This window comes from Protomyctophum parallelum (assembly GCF_964188405.1).
Source record: "Protomyctophum parallelum genome assembly, chromosome: 17".
Classification (NCBI taxonomy): Eukaryota; Metazoa; Chordata; class Actinopteri; order Myctophiformes; family Myctophidae; genus Protomyctophum; species Protomyctophum parallelum.
Genome location: NC_139719.1, coordinates 15,347,781 through 15,371,991, shown reverse-complemented (window position 1 = coordinate 15,371,991; position 24,211 = coordinate 15,347,781). Strand labels below are relative to the sequence as shown.

At 44.2% G+C, this 24,211-nt stretch overlaps 1 protein-coding gene across 1 annotated transcript in view; it reads left to right on the top strand.

The window, feature by feature from the left end:
- Positions 1 to 24,211, top strand: part of LOC310874026 (carbohydrate sulfotransferase 15-like) — a 54,333-nt gene that overhangs the window by 28,870 nt on the left and 1,252 nt on the right. Inside the window, exons 2-7 of the mRNA XM_083786687.1 lie at positions 4,053 to 4,724; positions 6,644 to 6,983; positions 11,801 to 11,944; positions 14,070 to 14,226; positions 18,371 to 18,527; positions 20,063 to 20,210. Coding sequence (XP_083642813.1) covers positions 4,251 to 4,724; positions 6,644 to 6,983; positions 11,801 to 11,944; positions 14,070 to 14,226; positions 18,371 to 18,527; positions 20,063 to 20,210 — 1,420 coding nt within the window. The 5' untranslated portion in view covers positions 4,053 to 4,250. The remainder of the gene's footprint in view (positions 1 to 4,052; positions 4,725 to 6,643; positions 6,984 to 11,800; positions 11,945 to 14,069; positions 14,227 to 18,370; positions 18,528 to 20,062; positions 20,211 to 24,211) is intronic.

Genomic DNA, 24,211 nt, shown 5'->3' with positions numbered 1-24,211 from the left:
CGTGGTTATGATGGACTACTCTTTTTCTGCCCCTTTCCCTCCAATAGGATGGACGTACTGTACATACAACTTAACAGTACGCTCATGTATGTTTATGTATGATGCAGTAACAGAATCTTGATTTATATTCCATCAGCACTGCCTGCCTTAGTGTGACACTTTTGACCCGAGTTTCACAAGCTCACCATGTTGTGATGGATCGACCTCATTTGCATAACGTTGAGGTCTTGAGTCGTAATTATGTAAATTCATAGATGCCTATATTCCAGTTGTTGTGTCAACTCGCTTGACTGTGCTGTATCCATGATGCACTGTGCGGCCACATCTTCTGCTCTCCATAGAAAGTGAATGTGTTCCGTCGACTTGACATCCGTCAACGGACCCACCATACCTTCCAGCGTGAAGAATGGTTTAGAAAAATGAGAATGAGAAAATGAAAATGAGAAGCATTTTGCCATTGTTTTGTTGTCCAGAAGAAATTGCTCTGACATTCTCCACGTGACAAAGCAACTGCAGTATACGAGGATATACTTTTCTTCTGGCTATGATAGAACTGCACTGTAAAGACGCATTTATCTTGGTCTTCACAGTCAGTTTCTTTTATTTTCACAGCACTGCCAGTGTGGGAGAGAGCTGGAATACAGTCCCGATTTTTCATGCTTTGCTTTGCTTTGGCAGACGGCTAAATGGCAAGATAAAGAAAAGATTACAGCAGTGGAAGTCACCACAGATTTCTTGCACAAACGTCAACAAGACTGTAATGGCAAGTGGAGAAAAGGCACGCTCGAGTGATAATTATCTCCCAATGATTGGGTTTGGATCCGAGCCCATCTTTTCCTAAAGCAAGATGGACAGCTAACAGCTGCAGAGCGAAGGGCAGACTTGACACAACGCTGCCTGATTGCCTTATTCCCCAATCAGCCGCTGTGAATGACTACACGGAGAGGGCTCTCTCTAATGAATTATTAAGGCCATGGCAATCCTTTTGCGACACACGGGGAGGGAGGCCTCACAGCGAGCATGCCTGCCCACTCCGTTGATGTTAGTTTGTGCCTTTCATTATGGGACCGTCTGTGAGGTTGTGGTTTCTGATGAGCCTGACTTCCAGTTGTGAACGGACTCCCCTGGGCGAGTGGTAATTGTGTGTCAGGGTGATGTGTTAATCCATGTCCAAGATGCATCGGGAACAACCTCCAGTAATGGTGCGTGCAATATGGTTGGAATTGAGTTATTTCATCATGGGCTGATGGATGAGGGATACATATAAATTGCTTTATGAATAGACCAAATCTGTCAAGGTGCCAGTCCCTCCTTGCTGCTGTTACTAGCTGGATCCCCTGAAGGCTGACATATCTTGCTCTCTCTCCATATCCTGCACTCTCTCTCCCCCTTTGTCTGTGTCTTGGTGCGCCCCTTGGGCTTCTTTGCGTCTGCCTCTCTCTCCCTCTCTCCCCGCCTCGTCCCAGCACTGCCCACCTACCCACTTATCTCCCTTTTCCCCCTTATCTTCCTCTAAAACAGCCTCAGGCCCACGTGTGCCATTGACATCATCCTTGATGAAGGACACAGGCGGTCAATAAGCGTTGATGGAACGACGACTGGGCGGGGATACCTCACTCATCTCATCATGCCTACTATACTACTACCAATGTGTAATCCTAAAAGTGCTGCCAACTCCTCTGTGTGTACAAATGTAAAATAAAAGGTAAACAAATGGACCCATACATTTGTTCACTCACAGATTCACAAATATAAATGAAAGGATTTCACGGTGGATCTCTCTTGATTACATACCAACGTTTCCATGACATTTACAACTGCAAGCTGCATCCATACCATTAAACTTCAACAACAAGCAAAGCCTATTTGCAGTTGTCATCTACATTCAAGTAACAAAAGCTGTTAAATATTGGACACACCATGACACGTGCCGTCAAACCTAATGGAAAAAAGTGAAGTATGAACGCTGTAAAACTAAAAATATATATATATATTTATTTATCCATCTTAATGCGTTGCGTTGCTCTCGCCCTGCCGTTGTCATTCACAGGAGTTGATCGAAAAAATAATAATAAATAAATTAAAAAAGCACGCCGAGATGAGGAATCATTGTAAAACAGAAATAGAAAACCTAATCCTATCCGACTGCTGATTTCAATCCAGCATGACAGGTTCATGCGGCGAAGCCTTTATTCCGTCACTTGCCCCTATTTTTCTTTTCTTTTTTTCCCATACCTTGTGAAGTTCCAGGCAGACAAACTTTATTCTTTATTTATTGGTGGGGGGGTGGGGTTTGAAAATCGGTCTCCCCGAGTGGGGCTCATTATCTCCGTGACTGTCACCGGGAGAGAATGGGAAGCGTTGCTGTGGAAGCCAATGAGGGCCCAGCAGGAGGTAAATTACATTACCGGCAGGCGCTCTCCAGCCATCATGTTATCAGGAAGGGAGGAAGGGAGGAAGGGAGGGAGGGAGGGAGGGAGGGGGGGGGGGGGGGTGCATGTGCGGCCGCCTATCAGCAGTCATGAGAAGGAACAATGACTCAATCCCTTGCCTGCCGTCTTTATCTTATAAGAGGGGTGTGTTGGAGGGCCGGCTTCCACGTTATACGATATATCTCACCCTCAATCTCCGCCTTATTGCTGCGTACAGCATACACTAGCTTATATGTATGCATGCAGATCTGTTTACAGTCTTGTTCGCCTCGTCTCCAAGAAGGACGCCCATGACCCCATCTATAAGTCGTGCTGGTGCTACCTGTCATTGTGTCGTTGTAAATGAATTCACTGGCATGCTGCTGTCGGCCGAGATCCAGGTACAAAGACATCCCCCATGGATGAAGCAGACGTCTAACCGCTGGTGGTCCGTTTATCTATAGGGGGACAGTTGATCCACGTGACTTCGCAGCAAGGACTATACTACCATTTTCTGATGATATAATCCCTCCTCGGTCTAGACCAGGTATCTCACATATCCCCGTCTGTCCCCCGGAGGTGTGGGCTGCCGTTGTAGCCTGGTTGTGTCAGGGCTTAGTGTGTGCATCACTTTCCCCTTATCGCTCGCCCCACATTGTGAATGTTCTGCCACATGGGTGTGGTGGGGGCATGGTGTGTGTCCGTGTCCCGTAAACATGGATTAAAACAGCAAGAGTGAGAGAGAGAGAGAGAGAGATATGTCAAACGGACTGGGAATTTAGTTTAACCATGCTTATCGCTCAACTTTGGTCAAACCCCGGAATTGCGGTGGGCAGTCTTTTGGGGCATTTGATTGGATAGATTTACTGTACCATTATCACCTGCCAGGTTGACAGTGAAAATAACCACAGCTTTTAAATGTTATTATAGGCTGCTAAGTCAATCATTTAATGATAAAGTCGGACTATAAGCAGAAAAAAAGAATGATCAAATTAATGAATTAAGTGTTTGATTGTTGCTACTGTGTCACTAATAGGTCACTGTTTAAATTATGTGTGATGCATAAAGGATATGTAGCTGTTGATGTTTAGGCTTATCTTAAGCTTGATTGATTCAAATCCTGGAATATAAGGATTTTCCGCAACCGACGCATGTGATTTCACTCCGCAACACGGACACTCTCTGGGTAGAGAATTGTACAACTAAGCTGAAATGCGGGGAAATCTAATCGCCCCTCTCTGTGTTTTGCTACTGTTTGCATTTGCAACCGAGTTCCTGAACAGATTTGACTCATAAATGCAAGTCAGCACTTAAAGAGGATGTGACTAACATTCTGATCATACCCCCCAAAAGATCCACTCTCATTGCATAAATTAAAACTCTGGGGACCTGGATGGCATCTCTAACTTTCAAAAGTTCAGTGTCTTCTTTTGAATTACTTCATAAAAATGTACTTTTATTGAAAGGCTTTTCCATAATTTAAATTTCCCTTCATGTTTTATTCCTCGCTGTACTGTCTGAAGGTGGTAGCAATGGCATTCTTTGATAACCCGACGACTCTGAACTGCAACTGACTGAATCTTTCAGAGAGTTTTATTTTAGTTTAGCTCTAACCAATCATTCTTCTCACTTTATCTCCAGGGAACCACCAGTGGATGAAGTGGGCTGCTCCGACACAACCACCCAGTATGGACGACGGCTCCGGGCCGCTCTGCCAACCAACACGCTCCTGTGTCACGGGTCGCCTGTCCGCATCACCTCCCATCGCCTGAGCTCCCCGCCGCCCCGGCCCCCACCCCAACCCCAACCCCCCGGGGGGCCCCCGCTGACACGCCCGCCATGACGCAGCAGATGGACTACAAATACAGCCTGCTGGGCTCCCCGGTACTGGAGGACTACCGCAAGAGGCCACTGCTGCTGCAGGTGGACGACGCGGCGCCCATGAGCCTGTTCGCCGTGCTGGAGCTGAAGCGGGTGGTGCTGCCGCCGGCGGCGACGAGGCATCATCATCATCGCTCGTGGAGCGCGCTGGGCTGCTTCCGCAAGCTCAAGCTGTACGGCTTCCTGTTCGGCCTGGCCGTCACGTTCCTCATCATGGCCTCGTACATCCTGACGGGCGACAAGAAGGGCCTCCTCCTCACCCCGTCGCCCTTCCACTTCGGCGGCCTGGACGGACCCGCCGCCTTCAACCTCTCCGCGGCCAAGGACTACGCCAGCATCAAGCTGGTGGTCCAGACCATCACCTCCAAGGTGGAGTTCAGCAGCAGCAGGCAGCTCCCGGAGCTCAAGGCGCTGATCAACAGCGAACCCCATGTGAGTTCAGTTGCAACACAAATCAGCAGTGGTGGAAAGTGACTAATGTACATTTACTTACTTAAGCACAGTTGTGAGCTATTTGTACTTTACTTAGGTATTTCCAACTTCCAGTACTTTTACTTCCACTCCACTACATCTCACGGTCAAGCTACACCAGGCTTTTCAGCACGCGTTTACGCACACACGCGAGCCCTGCATACAGTACGTGCACTTAAAATAGGACAACTGGACCTATAAGTGAGTGTGCATATACACGAAAACGCTCGCTGAAAAGCCTGGTGTAGCTCGGCCGTCAGAGGCAAATATTCTACTTTTACTCCACTACATGTATGTGAAAACTGTGGGGGTGGGGCTTTTGGAGTGTGCATGCTGGAAAATTGTTTCAGAAGGGACACAGTGGGGTAATGCACATCGGAGTGATTTCATAAAGGTTATCTTTAAAATGTAATTAGAATGCAAAATGTGGCCGGGCGCGATATCAACCCGCATTTTAATTAACAGACTCAAGACGTCTTCAGAGCGGAATTGTCAGAGATGCCTGAGAGAGATCAGTATTCTCGCCTACAGGTTGGCCGCACCATCTTCCATCTAGACTCCTCTCACACGTTGCCATTTCAATTTGCGCCGATAAAATGGCTCCAAAAACCTTGTGTTAACACTCCGGATGGCATGTGTGCTTAGCACCCGATTTGGGAGGCCTCCAAATCCCTCAAGGGATTTCAAGCTCAAAGTCATCCCACAGTTTGGCCTCGTCTTCTTTGCACCGCCTGCTTAAATTAATTCTTAAACCTAATGATAATGTGCTTTTGCCACCTCTATTTGGCAACACACCTCATTTCTTATTGAGTGAGATAATGAACAAGGGAACATGGCTCGGGGGCGATCAATATCAAATCTCCCCGCAGATGGCGCAGTACTTGTCCTTAAATGCGCTCGGTCTAATCAGTGACGAGAGAGTCGTTGCATAACATCGGACCTTGTGGCATTTAACATGATAGAGACAGGAGTTTTGAGATGTGGGGATGTTATGAATTGTGAAATGGGAGCTGCCTACAGCTGTCAGGAAACAGGGCCACCTCTAGACCTGTGTATGACTTAGTCTCACACCTCCGGGCTGGTGGGAGCCAAGCTACTGTAGGAAGAAAAACACCAACATAAACGAGATGTATAGAGGAGAGTGACAGACGAAGAGCGGTGAAGGGAGAGAAATGAAGGTTGTGTGTGAGTCATTGTATGTGTCAGGTTCATTAGTCTGTTCATTTTTGATGCAGAGACAATGTCCTCCTGCCCGCAGTAATCATAACACTGAAGCCCCTGGTGGCTCAGTCAGTTAATGCACAGATGCACATTATGCCTCTATTCAGCGAGCGCCAGGGTTTGAATGAGCCTTGCCTCGCATGACTTTTTCCTCACTCTCTCTCTCTGAACTTGGTCTCATGTGTATCTGTCTATTTTTTCAAAAAATATATTTTTGAGTGGTGCAACCACTCCTACAACCAGCAATGTCCGTGTACCTGTTTGTGTACCTGTGTACCTGTATAAGTGAGCACGAGTATGTGACTTATTTATATCAGTAGGGGGCACCAGAAAGAGAGAGAGGGGTATTGCTGTGCCTGCTAATGAGAGAGAGAGAGAGAGAGAGAGAGAGGGGGGTGTGTGTGTGGGGGGGGGGGGGGGGGGGGGAGATTGCACCACTCAGTTCACACGGGTGTGATTTCTTTTTACTTCATCCAGATTTGGAAAATTCCTCTAATCTGGTGTTCAGGTATGCAGATATGCACATTACATGCACAATAGAATGACAAATTCTCTCTTTTATTTATAATGGGCTTCGGTGGCAACGAGTACCAAAAATGGTGTCCACCAGGTGGCACTGGATGAGTTTTTAACGAGACGTTTTGTTTTGTCTTTTACAGCTATTTTCTGTCATCCCCCGCGAATTCCTGCCTGGCGCGAAGAACCCATGCTGGTACGAGGAGTGCACTGGGAATATCACTTCGGACCCTTACAGGACAAACCTCTACGCGCGCTACTCGCGGCGATTCCGCACCGTATTCGAATATCTGAGGAACACTTTCCGGGAACACTTGTTTCACCACGGTGGGAAATACTACCGCATGCGGTGCCTGCCATATTTCTATATCATCGGCCAGCCAAAGTGCGGCACAACGGACCTATACGACCGGCTGAGGCTGCACCCGGATGTCAGGTTCACCACGTTCAAAGAGCCACACTGGTGGACCCGCAAGAGGTTTGGTGAGTTTGGAACACTCCTCCTTCCACTGTAGACTCTGCTCATGCTCCCATGGTATACGGGATAGTATATACACAATGGTAAATAAATGGTAAATGCTACATTTATATAGCACCTTTATTCAAGGCGTTTTACAATGATTGTGAATTACAGAATTCGCCCATTCACACACGCATTCATACACCGTTGGCAGAGGAAACCATGCCTGTCAGGAGCAATTATGGGAGGGCTCCCCGATAACAAGTGGGGGGGGTTGGCTGTGGCCACCCACGGTGCCACCAGGGGGCCTATTGGAAAGTTGAAAACGGAAAAACTAAACAAAAATTATTATTATTATTTTATTTAAATTCAATTCATACGATTATTGTGCCATTTTAACCACTTTAAACCTGGCGTTCCAATTTCGGGCATGATATATGTATCATATGTAAATCCATCCATTCTTGGCTGCAGCCAGTGGCTATTTGCAGGTCCTTGGCATGGAAAGTTTTAGCGAAACCCCTGCGAGAAAGCCCACAAGACTGGGCATGAGCACGTATAAAATAAATATGGCGCCATTTGTCATAATCTGCAAAGCTGTGTCCAATTTCGGGCATGTCATATGTATCATATGTAAATCCATTTCTTAACATCGGGGCTGCAGCCAGTGGCTATTTGCAGGTCCTTGGCATGGAACAGTTTTAGCGACACCCCTGCGAGAAAGCCCACAAGACTGGGCATGAGCATGTATAAAATAAATATGGCACTATTTGTCATAATCTGCAAAGCTGTGTTAAGGCCAGGGCCCTGTATATGTGATGAATTATTTAATATCAGAATCGTGCACGGCAGTTGAAAATAGAGTCAGCAAAGTCTGAGAAGTACAGTTTCAGCGACAATGCAGCTTGTGGCCAATTTGAAAAAGCCCTCGAAGCGCCAAGTGCAAGGTTGTTTGTCAACATCATTGACTTGAATAGTTATGGTCTTCCTTTGTTAGCGTCCTTCCAACAGATGCTTATATCCACTATGTGTGAATGGTTGGCTAATTTACATTTCTATAGCACCGAGAGGCGGTGTGTGGATAGGGGTTGATTAATGACCTCACACTCAGTCAAACTGCGATTTCTCTCAGCCAGCTACTAAAGAGCGACTTCAAATCATTGATTTTGCTCACGTCTCACGGCCACTTAGTAACAAAGGTTGGACGAAAAAGTAATTTCGGTTTTGACATAGGAAATGGGGATGAGCGGTTGCTACTTCGAGGTGAGATTGCGAATGTGATTTGAATGAGTTTGCAACAGAAGTAAGATTAGAATAAGCATGGAGTATATGTTGTAGTGCTCCACTGCAGTTAAAGGCGAATACTACTCATTTTCAACATTGAACTATTTCATTAATATACGTACCTTAGAGTTGTGTGGAAATAATAAAAAGTCCCCCCTTCTGTTTAGCCTACAGAAGGGGGGGGGACGTTTTTATATTAATATTAATGAAATAGTGCAATGTTGAAAATGAGTTGGTATTCCCCTTTAAACCAAAGGTTTTATACTGCCACGGCCTGCTGCCTCGCACTGTGCAGGCGAATAATCAACTTAAAAATGCTAATTATGTTCTACCTAAGAGTTAATTGTTTAGCTTCACTTTTACAGCTTTAATTGGGTGTTAACAAGGTTCAATGCTGTGGGTATTTCCCACTTTGAATGCTAATCGTCTTGGTTTTGTTTCCGCCTCTGCATGATTTTTTCCGTCATCATTAGCTGCCTTTTGTGAAAGCTACGTAGGTCCCTATCTCGTAGATACAGAGTTGTGCACATAGTGAGTGCGGCTCATTAAGCATGTGTCTATTGCACATGTGCAGCACATATTTCACTATTGTTTGTGACACACTGTGTTGATGCTGTGGTGAACACCACTTGAAACACATGAATGAGGCCTCACGTCTTCCCAAGCCTCTTCATTCATGCACACATTTAATCAGTGCACATTTCCTAACCTCGCCTTCCACCACCTCGGAGGAAAGCCTGGTCTCTGTTTCAAAAGTCTGTATGATCCTGTCGGGAGCGGATGATATCGTTAAGTCATGTTGTAGTATTGTTTTGTAGTCGACAGGCAGGAACAACACTTCCTTTTCCCTCAAACCGATTTTTCTCAATAAAAGCTCTCGTAGCCTGTAGCCTTTATTGAGAAAAATCGGTTTGAGGGAAAAGGAAGTTGCCGCCTGTTGTTCCTGCCTGTCGACTACAAAACAATACTACAACATGACGAAACGATATCATCCGCTCCCTCCCGGATCATATACCGAAATGAAATGGTGCCCACATTTCCTGTTTTCACTTTGCTGCCGCACAGTGTTGAGTCTCAAAATTGTTTTGTTACAACTGTTTGTGTCCTCCTCAAGGTAATCACTTCTGTCCATGGCTATCCATGGTGTTGCCAGGAGAAATGCTTTTCAATCACGTTCTTTTAAAATACTGAGTTGAGTGTTTCTAAGTTGAAAGATTGTGTTCTGCAGAATGCATGAGAATACTTTTGACACTGCCCTGAATTATTATCTTGTTCTTCAACCTTCTTGACTCAAAGGTTACACATGTCCTCATAGCGTCAAGTCTCATGAAAATTCTGCAATCTAAATGGTGTGTGTATATAGTGCCTTTATCCATGGCCTTTTACATAGACTTTTACATTCACCCTTCGCACACATACAGTATTCATACACGGAGAGCAAAGGAAATCATGCAAGGCACCAACCTGCTCATCGGGAGCAATTAGGGGTTAAGCGTCTTGCTCTATAGTGTCAAGATATTTTGCTAATGGCCTTGACCTTTTACTTTTTAGACCCAATAGATAATCATTCTCTTCAGAATAGATCAATCAATCAACCATTGAATCTGATCATCTTTTTTTAAATATATATTTCACTATAACAGACCCTCGACTCTATCCTTTCCAACGAAAACATGCTTAAAAAAGAACTTACTTAATAATGACTGTTATGCACATTTTAGAGAGCAACAGAGTGATTACTCGACTTGATAGCAAATCTCTTTGCTTTACGAGGGGACTACTCCATAGTTAACTTAACACCTTTTTAATTTAAGAGAAATCGTTATTCTTGGCTTTCCTTTGGAATGTCTTCTACTTGAAGACCATTAATGGTTTCAAAGCCGCTTTATTGGCCTCCATCAAACTGCTGTCTGGTTTCAGAGTGGAGTTATCAGAGGGACCTAGCCTAGTGCCAACACACTACCTCACACTGCACACAGCTGGCTTTCATGCAGCCTTGACAGGCAGGAATTTGTCATCCAGCCTAATTCAGAGATAAACTCAGAAACTGGATGTTTTTGAGCTAGAAAGTCAGGTACACACAGTGGGCCTTTGATGGTTTGGCCCTGCTCCCTCTCTCTCCAGCTCCCTTTCTGGGAACGGTGAATGTGTGGGGGTTCTCATGCGCTCCTCTCTTCCTGCCCGTCTGTGATGTTGAAAGGAGTGTGGTCATCAGAGAAGGAGACCAGGTTGTAAGTGTAAAGTTGTCGGGAGTGAAGCCTAATTGAAAAGTGTCACAGTCGCTCGTGTGGATCTTGGAATCCATGTGGGTACGGCGTGGCTCCAATGGGGATCTCGGACTTCATGTGACAAGCCTGTGATGTCAGTCATCTATTACATCAGTTGTCTATGTCACGTGCTTATACATTTATACACATGACGTATGACTCTAAAGACAAAGTTTAGGATTAGGTTTCAGCCTCATCGGAGCCACATTAGCATCGATTATGAAAAGTATTAGTGGAGATACTTGTGTGGCAGTTTGCAGAAGAAATGTGGCGCGGATCGGTCTGGGGGTTTGCGAGATTATCCCCAGACACACAGACACTGTTATAGAAGTCCGCTAGACTCTTGCAGAGCAACAGTACGCCGTAAAAACCTGATGCAATAAATTAGCCCAGAGACAAAATAAATAAATAACCCACCCAAACCTCACCTTGGCATGCATGCTCTGACGCTGCAGTGCTGGCCTAGGCCGCTTTCCCAGAGACGCGCTTATTTGGATTGGATTATAGAGTTCAGTTCATTATTAGACGCACCCAGAGGGTTCAGGCTGCAAAGCAGGCAAACATTCTCTTCGCTTTTTGTTCTTTCACTGGCAGCCTTCCGCAGCAGTGCAACGCCTCAATACCATTCCCAATAACTACAGGCACGGCTTTTGTTTTCACCCTTTAACTGAAACAGTAATTTGGACTCATGAATAATAGAGCAGCTTTCGGCAGCGCAAGAGGCTTTCAGCTATCAGCTGTAACTTAGAACTTATATTGACGCGTTTTAAGGGAGATTATTCTGCAGATAGACAGTAAATCAGGAGACGGGGCTAGGTGGAACAACAACTAAAATAACCAAACAAAAAACAGGGAACAAATGACATGCTGCTAGCCAGGTTTATGCACTACATTCCTAAATGTTTTCACGTTCACGGCACGTACTGTACACAGTTATAATTATACCTGTTAATAGCACATACAACATGTAAATCTTGGGCGGTCTAAGAGCTGGCTCTCAGCTCTTAGACCCCAAATCTCCTTTGTCTTTTGTACTTTAATCCTAATTAATACATTATTAATACCGGTTCACTCCTATGTATGTGTCATACTGAATTCCCCATGTGGGATCAATGAAGCTCTATGTACATTCCACACCCAGAAACATATATTTTGAATGGTCGCATATATCTAAAATGTATTTAAAATGGATCATTTCTAGGGTTAGAGTTTGGACTAGGCATAAGACATGCATATTGCAGTATGCATTTGCAGTACAGAATCATAGTGTTCTCTCCATGTTCTTGTAGGTATCATCCGTCTTAGCGAAGGCTTCCACGATCGCTATCCAGTGGAAGACTACCTGGATTTATTTGACCTGGCAGCTTACCAAATCCAGGACCACCTGAACGCTAACTCCAGTGGAGCCTCCAGCCAGCGTAACATCATCATAGGTAAATCTCCTTGTGGTGTTATAAGGATGGCCTAAATCAGTGGTTTTCAACCTTTTTCATATAAAAACTGAAAACTAAGTAAACTTCACATGAAACCAAATGGACCCTTATGGGTCCATTTCATTTTACACAAGAGTAAAAGATCTATAAGGGTCCATTTGATTACCAACTCTTTCCACCACCGACCGACACAACAACATCCGGGTATGAGACCACACATAGCAGTTTGTCATTGTAACATGCAATTACGGATATTTGGCTCATCAAAGTAAGTGTTACGCCCGATAAAACCTTGGCAGTACGCTATCGAGGGATTAATTAATGCTGGCGTGAATTGAGTTAAATAGTTTTGACGTGCTCCATCAGAACTGGACCATAAGCTCACGATATAGAGGGTGAGGAACTGACATTTTCCCAGTATCCTGCCACGTGGTGACTAACATTTTGAGCCATTGTGCATAATATCTCTTTAATCTTAGCTCTATTAGTAGTCTAAATAGAACTGAAGGCAGCTTCATAAAAGCCTTATAGATACTGGACCTCACTCTCAACCACTTATCCACTCCACTGCAGCGAATAATGGAAGCATTGTTTTTGCATTTCGGACAGCAATAATATCCGTGATGGGGCGGAGAAGTCTCACAAACCTCCTTCCTGTATCTTCATATCCTGCTCCTCTCAGCCCCCGCTGTCCTTCCATCTGTCTCCTTTGCCTTCATCCGAAAAACACAATATTGAAGAATTGCCTGGCTGGAGAGAGGGAGGGAGGGAGGAAGAGAGAGAGAAAGAGAACAAAAGTGATTTAGAGCTTGCAACAGTCGCCTTTTCACGTTGGACGGAGCCGGTGCATTGAGCGTGGCTTAGCACACCGCCTTGTTTTTGTTTCCCCTCTTTAAATAAATAATCCATGTGAGCAGAGGGGAGTGTGCCAAAGCCCCTCTTAGTATTCACACCGTGCCCTGGGAGAGCCCAGCAAGGTGCCGGCCTATGGCCAGAATCCTTGGCTTTCAAACGACCAGCCAAGAACCGAGTCGGTGGGAAATGCCAGAGGCACGCCGGCCTGGCTGGCCCTGCCATTTGTTTTGCCCTATTACAGCCTGTCCCCGTGGAGTCTTGTTAATGGACACAGAGGCGTGCAAAATAGACGTGATCACAGAAACAGGCCCCACAGGGGCCCCACGGCAGACATTCATATTGAGCGCGATATTGTTTGGCTTCACATAACGGCAACAGTGGCGATCCTGTGTTCCTCGCCACATTGTCACAGAAAGGTATGCGACCCCTTTTCTCAAAGGAACTGGGGGACCGATAAGGCTTGTTGTTGGCCTTTCATCCCTAATACATCACAGCACCACTTCAGAGATGGGAGGATAATGAAGGCAGACGCAGCCCTAATGAGTCTTGGATAGCATTCCTCTCTCTGTCTGGAAATGTTCTGCTCTCAACTCTCAAGTCGTTTGAGAAATGACCTCCTTTGACTCATTACAGGCTATAAAAGCATGATGGACACGGCCGCAGTCCCCTTCCATAATTTGACTCACAGCCTCTGGGCGTTTACCGTTTTGTCTTCCTCCCAAAAGTTGTGTTCAAACGACCTCTGATCAGCGTCGTCCCTGCCACGGAGCCTATCCTCTTCCTTTTACAGTACGTGGCGTGTATCCCACCCACGTTCCTGTTTGCATTCCAGAGGCTTTCACAGTGGCGAGCTAAAAATGCCGTGTTTTCCAAATCAAGCAGAGTGTGGGGGGCGAGAATGCATCGTTGTTAAATGAATACATAATAATTATGAACACGTATGCCTGCACAGGGTGCATGTGTTTGGTCCGACCTAAACCCTAATATCACATGGAAGCCACAGGTGAGTTTTATCCGACAATGCATGCGAGGAGCCACGGGTATACTTAACCGGCAACACATGTCAGGAGCCACGGGTGAGTCTTAACCAGCCACACAACGCATGTTGTCGGACTGTTGCATGTCAGACTGTTAGTATGTCGGACCAACGTATGTGCCCCGCCTGCAGAGACCTTGACACGTGTGTGTATGTGTGTGTGTGTGTGTGTGTGTGTGTGTGTGTGTGTGTGTGTGTGTGTGTGTGTGTGTGTACGTGCGTGCGCATTCCCAGGAGAAGCCAGTGCCTCCACCATGTGGGACAACAACGCCTGGGTCTATTTCTATGACAACACGACCGAGGGGGAGCCCCCGTTCCTCATCCAGGACTTTGTGCACGCCCTGCAGCCTGACGCCAGGTTCATCGTCATGCTCAGGGACCCGGTGGAGAGGTTAGAGGAAAATCTCTTATCCCTTATAATTCTTAGCCTGGAAACCAGACAAATCTGCCACAGGAAAATAAAAGGTCTGGCACTCCTCAGTTTGAATTACATTTCGCTCACCCAAGAGTTGTGGGTGACAACTATTCAAAAGCAATACTTTTTCGCTGTGACATTGGAATCTGTTTGTAACCGCCCATCGAAAATGTATCTTCCACACCGAAGTTCCAGACTAATATGTACGCAGTGATATTGTCTGGCCATGCCAGGCTATATAATTCTGCCATCTCTCCAGTGGTGTAAAAGTACTGAAATGTTTTACTTTTTAGGACTGAGGCCGATTCTAAAAACTATAGTGAAAAACAAAAACCCCAAAAGGGGTTCCCGTCCTGAAGGGTAAAAACACCAAAGGGTTTCTTGTATTTAATGGGTAAAAGTATCAATACTAGAAAGTAGAAATACTAATAGAAGTAAAAGTCCGGAATTCAAAACGTACTTAAAGTACAACAGTATTGGTATCAATCTTTTGAATATAGCAGATCTTTGATTGTGACCTTGTAGATCGATTGTTTTGTAATACCAATCAAAATCTACAAAGTAACTTTAGTAACTAAAGTTTTCAAATAATTGCATGCAGTGTAGTGGAGTAAAATCTACCTCTGAGATGTAGTGGTAGTGCGTAAAAATAAAAGTATTGTATGAACCTTTATTATTATTGCAAATTGGAAATACTCAACTACAACTACGTACAGTACTTAAGTAAATGTAATTAGTTACTTTACACCACTGCATCTCTTTCACTGCATGTCCACACCCAGATGACCTGCAGACTATGACCATAAGACTACTGTATGGTCATAGTCCACTTAATCTGAGGCCTAACAACCACAATCCGAGGCCATAGAGACTGACTCCACTGTGGGGAGTTGTGTGAAGGGTTATTATTGGGGCTTTCCAGTTTCCACTACAGTGGACCTGGAATCAGCAGTAATAGAAAAGCCCTTCAAAAAGCTACAGGGACTGGTGGCTCAGCCAGTTAGTACAACAACAACAACCCATTATGCTCCCTGTGAGTGCAGCAGGGCCAGAGTTATTATAGACTCCAGGCCACATCTAGTCTGGACTGTTGCTTTCTTATCTTCCTATCGTTTATGTTTATGTTTATTAAAGGATCCCCCGTTAGAGCACATGCATGAAGCCTCTAGTCTTCCTGGGGTCCTGATTATAAAGCAAATACAAACTAAGAATACAAATTAAAATAAAACAACAAGAACAATAACACCAAAAAAAAGAATACAAATCTCGCAGTAAACAAATACACAAATCACAGATTGGCAAGGTATCTCTTGATATATTTTTTGAAAGTAATTTTGTTATGTATTGTAGATAGGTTTTTGGACAGAGCATTCCAGAGAATTATTTACCTACAGTATACCAGACACCAGTGTGTTTGAGACAATTAGATTTTCTCTATCTCTCTGACCTGATCTGAAATAAAGCAAATGCCGAAAGGAATAAACAAAACAAAAGTGTATTATAGGTCATTAGCTACACAAGTTGACATTCAATTGTGCATAAAACTGAAAGGTAATGACAAGTGGGATTACACACAGCTACACAACCAACCTGTGTATCTGAAAGGCGGCAGACCATGCCAGTTTTCCTTTTTTCTTAAACCTGTGTTTTCTGAATAAAAAAATTAGCCCCAGGTAAGAGACCTGTGCGTGTGTGACAATCCCGATGAGATGGCAAAAAGCAATCAGCAATTGGCTGAAAAGTCTTGATGCCTCTCTTGACTTTTTTCAGTTTCAGTTTTTCTTTGCTCTGCTTGAAGCAAACATGATTGGGGCACATAACGTTAAATTAAGTATGTATCATGTCTTCTTGACCAAATCACCCAAAACCGAGTTATTTCCAAATCTAGCATGCTCGCTTGGCACCTCTCCCATACAATTTTGATTGATTTTTTTATTATTCTTTTTTGCTATTCTGCCTATATTGATAGATAAGTGAAGATCGACAGGAAAGAGGGAGAGAGAGAAGGGGAGAGACATGCAGCAAAGGTCGTCGACGTCATGAACTAGACTCGTACACACAACGTGCTGTCAGGCTAGACTAGAGCCTATTATATGTCTGACAGGTGCATGCCACATATTAGGTGGCATGCACCTGGACCCCTAGGCCAGGGGCGCCCGATTGATTGAGCACAATAGCACTTCCACAAACATACAGTAGCGGCCTACACAAAGATATCACATGGATGGAGGATATACAAGAAAGCCCTTATTTCCGTTGTGGATTGGGGCTAGCTTTGCCAATCATTGGCAATATTAATTGCAACATTTGATTAGTTTGTTCAAAAAAATCAGACAATGAGGCCCAATTCAGTGTTTGTGAACTGGGCCTTGTTTGTGAAAATGTGAATACATTTCTGCTGTGCAGACTTTTTGGATGTGCACAACATTTTCTTTTGAATTAAATATAACAGATAGAGAGACACTTTACACAAAAGAAATTATATGGTGACACTGAGAAGCTGATGTTTTTATTTCTATGAATAGTTTTCTATGAATAGCATTATTAAGCCCTTCCACGGGCACACTTCGGCCATGTTGAACATGGTTAGGAAACTGCCAAAAATACAAGAATGGGCACAATTTAATAAATGGTTTCGTGCCAACCTGTGAGCAGATGGAAAGGCAATTGAAACTGTTATTAGCCATTCTCAGAACCATTCTTCTATGGTGCCATAGTAAAGCCTCAATAGACTCTGTGAGTGCATGTGTGCGTGGCCGTGGGGTGGCTTATATTGCGAAAGCCAGCAAGGGATTCCCTTAAACGGGCATTCATTTGCAGCCCAATCTTGATTCGTTACAACGGTGAATGTCTGAACATGCGCTCCTTAATTGCCTTTGTCAAATGGCAATATGTGCAACCAAGCCCAACAGAAGAATTCTAGAGGAATGAATTGTATGCTCAATTAGTTTAACTGTGCAGTGTTTATTACTTGACTTGTTTACAGCTGAGGCACTTTTTGTTTTACAATCTCTTGCATGTTTGCATTTCAACAATATCTATTTCATACAATCAGTTCTGAATCAAATACTATGTTATCTGAACTAAAAGGTTTGCACTGATAATAGCGCATATCTATTCTACACCAATATACAGTCAACAATCATACAGTCGAGATATGCCATTTACCCCTTAAATATGACAAATTATTATTATTACTTTTTACCTTGACCTCGATTGTGACTTTAATGGTGAAAATAGTCGAGCTCACATCGCTTGTTTTATGAGCTTGTAAATCGCAACGACCTTTGCTGCGTGTCACTCCCAAGCCCCCAGTAAGGCTATCCAACGTTGAAGCTGCCACTACCTACTGGCGAAAAGTGGAACTGCAGCACGTTCATGGAGGTGGACTGACGTTCAGTGACATGTGCGTAACGTGTGTCAATTTTGAGGTCCTGGCTGCTCTTCCGCTCGCCATTGAGTTATAATGGTACTTCCGGCAGTCTTCCGGGTGCTTCAAAACGCCACTGAGCAACTTCTATGGCCACTCCCCATCTCTCTCCACATTTCCTGTTAGTCTACTGTCTTATCAATAAAGGCATGAAAGCCCCAATAGAAATCTTTAAAAAAGAATTAATGAAAGTCCAATTAGAAATCTTAAAAAAATAATTAATGTCTTCGGGACATGAAGAAGATGCTGAAGAACTCCACTTAATGTCATGAAAATCCTAGTCATTTGGCTCAGTGACAGACAGTGTGAAAACATAACCCGCATCCAACTAGGATATTGATCTGAGAGAGGATTAGTGATATCTGAAATAACATCTGAGATTTAATCTGAGTGTTTATTTTCTCCTCCTTGAAACACTTGACAGGTTTAACAACATCAGAGAAATTTCTGATGTTGGAATCCAGTCACAGATCATCATCACACACAAAAATTTAATTTAAATTAGTTTATCTGGCGTGCTATTACACCACATGGCAAGCCTCGCCCACCTCGTATCCACACAAATGAAAACAAGCACAAAGAATTATACTCTAAGTAGGATTTGACACAGTTCAGTTGCGACTAGATGGCGTTGTGCAACAACTAATCCTGTGGGCTTTTAACAACACAGAACCCTTTGCTGTCTTGCAGGCTCTACTCTGATTACCTATACTTCGGCATTGCCAACAAGTCTGCAGAGGATTTCCACGAGAAGGTGTCGGAATCTCTGCAGCTGTTCGAGGGATGCCTCACGGAGTACACCATGCGCTCCTGTGTGTACAACACTACTCTCAACAATGCCATGCCAGTGAGTGCACCCACCCTCTTGCTTTTGTCTCACAAAGCTGCATAGGCCCACCGTTCATCAAGTAGTGCTTAAGCACACAGACAGAGAGAGAGAGTCAGATGGAAGAGGAGGACAGAGTGAAAACCCCTGTCTTTGTTAGCGCACGGCCGCACGCTAAAGCTTGTACTCTATGAAAAGAGTTGGCCGCTCTGTTAAAATCACAGTCACACAGTACCCCAGAGCCACTCTTTGCACAAGAAAGCAAGAAAGCTCATGCAAGCATGAGCGGTATGGAGACTTGCTTCTCATGGTCATTCTCACTCAGTCGCACGCAGACACAGTCCCACACTCAGTACCAGTCAGTATCTGGGCCTTAGGCCAACGCTTTCCACAGTTGTCCTTAGGCAAAGTGGCTGAGCGAGGATAGAAGGGAGGAAGGTGCCAACCACCCCCCCCCCCCCCACTCCCACCACCATCTCCTCCTCCTCCTCTTCCAGGCAATCCTCCTCTCTGCTGGCCCTCTCCGCCTGCCAGCGAGGATGTTTATTGTCCCTCCGGGAGTATGCTGCTCATTCTCCCTTCCTGACTTAATTGTCCATTCACTAATATCTTCCCTGACTTATTAGACCATATGAGATGCATTACAGCCCGTCTGCGGAGCTGCGTCTAATGCCCGCGCACCCTCCGTGGAAGTTTTAATAGGAAGATGAGAGGCGAGGTCGAACAAAGACAAATAGACAGCGGTGAAAGAGATGCATGATTGGCCTTAATAGTGTTGTGCCATATTGTTATACGGCAAAAAGGGAGAGCTCGTTTAGCTGTCTCGTAGCTTTTAGTTTAAGCCAAAACAGCGGAGAGAGGCTACAAAGAAAAGGCCCAACACGCTGTGTTTCATCCTAATTACAGTCAATTACACTCCAGTCTCTCTGCAGAGGCTGCGGGCGTCTCGGTGCTCATGCGCTATACGCAGCTTATAGAGAAATCTATAAAAGCCATTCCAACAGCCCAGATTCTCATAATACCTCAGTCTTATAGACAATCAGGTCTCCAAATGACATGGCAAAGATCAATGGTTAATTTAGAATGAAATTGGAAAATGTAGAATCAAGTCTGCCAACGCGGGGGTTGCCTTGCTCAGGGGCACCATGCTCAAAGCCTGAGATCTATTTCAGCTTTCTTACAGCCAGGATCGGGACCTCGAAAGATCCACTCTTTACACTTTCTGATTAAGATTGACCCGATTGCACTGTGTGGAGATGAATGATACGGCTATTGAAACTGCTCTCTCCCCCAACCTGGTGTCCCTATTTTGTGCAAATCATAATAGGTGAACAATATAGGTTTGCAACAATGTTCACATTTTTCAAAAATAGAGAAAATAGCAGATATACAAGCTCACAATGTCATACAACAAAGTTTATTGGGTTTAAGTGGTTAGAATGGTGTTAGCCATGCATGTATTGAATTTGTACTTGTGTCTTTCTTTGCGCTAGGGAGAACATTTCCTGGACATTAATGTAGTATCTCATATTGATTCTCTTATTATGTGTCTGCAGGTCAGACTGCAGGTTGGCCTGTACATTGTGTACATAATGGACTGGCTGACGGTCTTTAGCAGGGATCAGATTCTGGTGCTGCGCCTGGAAGACCACGCCTCCAACAGGAAATACACAATGCACAAAGTCTTCAATTTCCTGAACCTGGGTGAGTGTGCAAAACATTCAACCGATAATCACCAGTATGTTATTATCTGGACCATGCGATGAAGGCAACATGGACATTTTCACATACTGCACACTATTTTTCTCAAACAAATGGCTGAACTCAATTCTGCATAATCTTAATTTAATTTCTATATATAAAGCAGTAAACGGCATTGGTAAGATTATTATTATTACCGCTGACTTCAGTTAATAAATAGTTAGTCCATATGTTGCATCTGACATATGGTAGAATTAGAAAGTAAGTTTTATTTTCTAATTTCCAAGTAACCTTTCACGGGCCAGTCAGTCAGATCTGCACTATACAATTGATATTAGACCAGAAGCCTAATTGGCACAGTTACACTGATGTGGAAACAGAAATATTGACTAATTGTCCCTGGTAAATGAATGAACGAATTCATCTCCTTTGACGAATGATTCTACTTTGTATGTGCCGTAGAAGTTTTGCTTCCTATGCAGGAGACTGTGGTTAAGAGTCCAGTTACACTAGCAGTCATTCTGTAGGCGCACCGATCAATATGAGGCCAGGCAGGTAGTAACAGGCGTAGGCAATAATGCCCCTAGTCTGTCTATGTATATACGACTGCTCCAATAGCAGAGGAATACAATGAATGAGTTGTAATGATTTGTTTCGCTGCTGTCCCCTTAGGCTATCAAGGAGCATGATCTGAATCTTTCAGCTCCCAAAGCAGATCAATTATTGGCAAACCATTAAGCTGTCTTTAGTGTTTAACCCATGTGCCATCCTGTGAACCTAGAAAAGTCGCTTAGTCTGCACTCAAAAGCCACTCTCCCTAACCTCCTCTGCACACTTTGGCCTGTCTCAGCAGAAAAGGTTCCGCCTAAACTAGTGAAGGAAATAGCTTTTAGTTAGGGTCTAGAGAGAGAGAGAGAGAATTACATCAGGGGTGGGCAGCCATGTCTTTACAATCGATCGGCCGATCGCAAGGGGCTTTTTGGTCGATCCCGCACGTGTTTGTGTGCGCGCGCGCGTGTGTGTGTATGTTGGCAGTGCCCTCTGCCTGCTGTGACAGCCGTTCACTCCGTAGTTGAAGTGTGATTATCTGAAATGAATTGGAAGTGAACAGATGCTGATGCAGTGTATTATTGAACAGGCTGTTGCACTTATTCTGATCTATATATCCATGGACCAGCTCTGGAATGATCATTATGGGTGAAAATGTAAAAAAAAGAAAAGAAAAAGATTATTAATATTATTTGTAGTAGGCTATGTGGTCTATTTCCCATAGCCCACCTTTGTATGACGAAATATATAAATAAATAGAGAGTACACAAAGCAGAATGAAGGGGTGGGATGTCTCTGGAGCCTGTGTGTGTGTGTGTGTGTGTGTGTGTGTGTGTGTGTGTGTGTGTGTGTGTGTGTGTGTGTGTGTGTGTGTGTGTGTACTTTGCACATCATGTGCTCGCATGTGTAAAGTCAATAAATGGCAGTAAGGAAATTCTATTAAGCAGTCATGAAGCCTCCTCACTCACAACACCCATGCCTAGAGCTTCTAGGCATGCTTCCCATGGGAAACTTTGTGACAGCTGCTGAAAGTTGGGGTACCATTATCTACCAATATAAGGCAAAGAATTCCAAATTTCATGTCAAACTAGGGGGTTTTCATGATGCCGAATCCATTCTAAACATGAGTTTTGCACGAAAATACTCCTTGGGCTAAATTTGGCCATAGCCACTTACCCAAATGTGCCCAAATGTGCTGACCTCATCACATTTGTGATGACGGCTATGGGCATTTGTAGTCAAAGGAGTGTTTTTTTGTGCAAAACTAATGCTTGCAATGGATTCAGAATCTTGAAAACCCCCTAGTTGTCACATGCTACTTAAAGTATAATGATTATTTTTGCCTTATATTGGTTGACTAGAATTTCGCGGCCGCTTCGTGGCCGCTCATCCCAGACCATTACCTTGCCGCGCACTATGGGAAGAAGGAAATTGCGGGAGTTGACTCCACATGTAGTAACGGATGGGTTATTAGTTATTATTATGTGTCCTTATTAGTGTAGTGTAGTCAACACTATGGCTCATACACACTGCCCGGTATTTGCTCCGATTATGCTGTCGGGGAGCATTTTTGGCGCTGACCGACAAAACGGCTGATCTGACGTTAAGCGGTGCCCAAAAGGTAGATCAGGATCTACAGATCACAAAGGCTTTGCAGGTAGACCACATGACGTGGCCCTAAAAATATATATAATTTTAATATAAAAAACGATTTTTGCATCTGCCGCTTGAGATGACCTGAGATGACTTGATTGATTGACATCAAAAAGGGCCTGTCAGCTCAAACACACATTGCAATACTTGTTGTTGCGTACAATCATCAGTAGCAAAGTCAAATACCAAAAATAAAAACCAATGGGATGATAGTTTTATTTTGCTGGTCGTTTTGAAAGTAGCTCTGAAGTAAAAAAAAGTGTGGGCAGCCCTGGTATAGATGATTATATATATATATTCATTCCGTGGGTAAATCCCTGGCTGTAGGCTACCCACATATTGGTAGCATATTACCTATATTAGCCCAATATTGGCGTTACGCATTTCAGTTGAATAATGTTGTGTGCGCACGTGCGCGTGCGGAGAAAGACAGTTATTTAATGAAACTCAAGATTATAACGTCCTGTCTCGCTGGCGCTGTGTATAGGCTGCACGGCTATTCCTGTGTGTGTGTGTGTGTGTGTGTGTGCGCGTGTGCGTGTGTGTGTGCGCAATGAAAAGTACTCGGCAGGCGAAATGGCGAATTCGAACGGTGTAATTGTAATAGTTTGGAACAAACCAAGTTCTGTGGAAGAACAATGTTAACGTAACTAAGACATTCGCTGAGTAAGCGATATTTTATATACAGTGATTTAGAAGGAATAAGCAAAATCGTGAGGCGAAGATTCCTCTCCTTCCTTGTTTTATTCTCCTGCGGACAGGACTGTCAGGGAGACTATCAGAGCAGCACAGGGGAGTGGCTTAAAAGACGGGGTAGTAGTTGCCAGGTTGGCGAATTGTAAGCGAGTCGTAGTGTGTGTTGAATGGCATTTGAATGGTATTTGTGGGCTTGTGAATGCATTTTCTCACATGTAATTTGTGCTCACTTGCATAGACCTGGCGAATTTAGCGTGGTGAAAGGGCAACAGTGTTCCGGGGGTGTGGATGCTTCGGGCGATAATGTTTGTAGTAAACAAATGCATTGGCGGCGTGAGTGTGGAAGGGAGGCATTTTTGGTGGCAGTGCCAGTGTTTGGCGGGTGGTGTCGAGTTTTGGCGTTCGGCGCGATAGGAGGAGATAGGTCCCGAACACTGCGAAGGTAAGTGTGTGACGTCACTGCCGTGTGAGTGTGTGTGGGTGTAGTGTGTAAGATGGTGTTGTGGGTGTTGCAATAGCGACGTAGCTGTTGTGGCTTTGGGTTTCTTGCCATGTGTTGGGTACAACTTCTCCAATATAGAATAGATAATGGTAAACTTTCAGCAGCTGTCACAAAGTTTTCCCAAGGGAGTTGGGTTGGAACAAATCTTTCTGTGATTTTGCAGATTTGCCACAACTTAAGCTAACTTTACCTAACTAACAGATTGGTTAATGTTTTATTCATTAAAAAAAAGGTTCCAGATGGCAGCTTTAACAACCTTTCTACATGGGAGTCCCAATTACCGGCCATGTCATTATGTGCCAAAATGTACCCAGATTTAGATGAGTGTCGCGCAGAAGTAGCGAAAACAGCCAATAGCACTTTTTCTAAGTGAAAGTGTGTCTGTGAGTTTACATTTGGGAGCATCACTTTGGACTCTTTTTTATTTTATATTGTTGGCACCTTTTGTCCAGCAACCAACCTAGTGTCTTTTGGTTGTTTTACAGCCTCTTTTTAAAATGTTAAGTATTGAAACAATGAAAAGTATTAAGAGCGTTACTAAACAATAACTACATTTTTTTTTTCATTTCCTGAAAAGTAACCGTTGTTGGACATATGTTTCCGT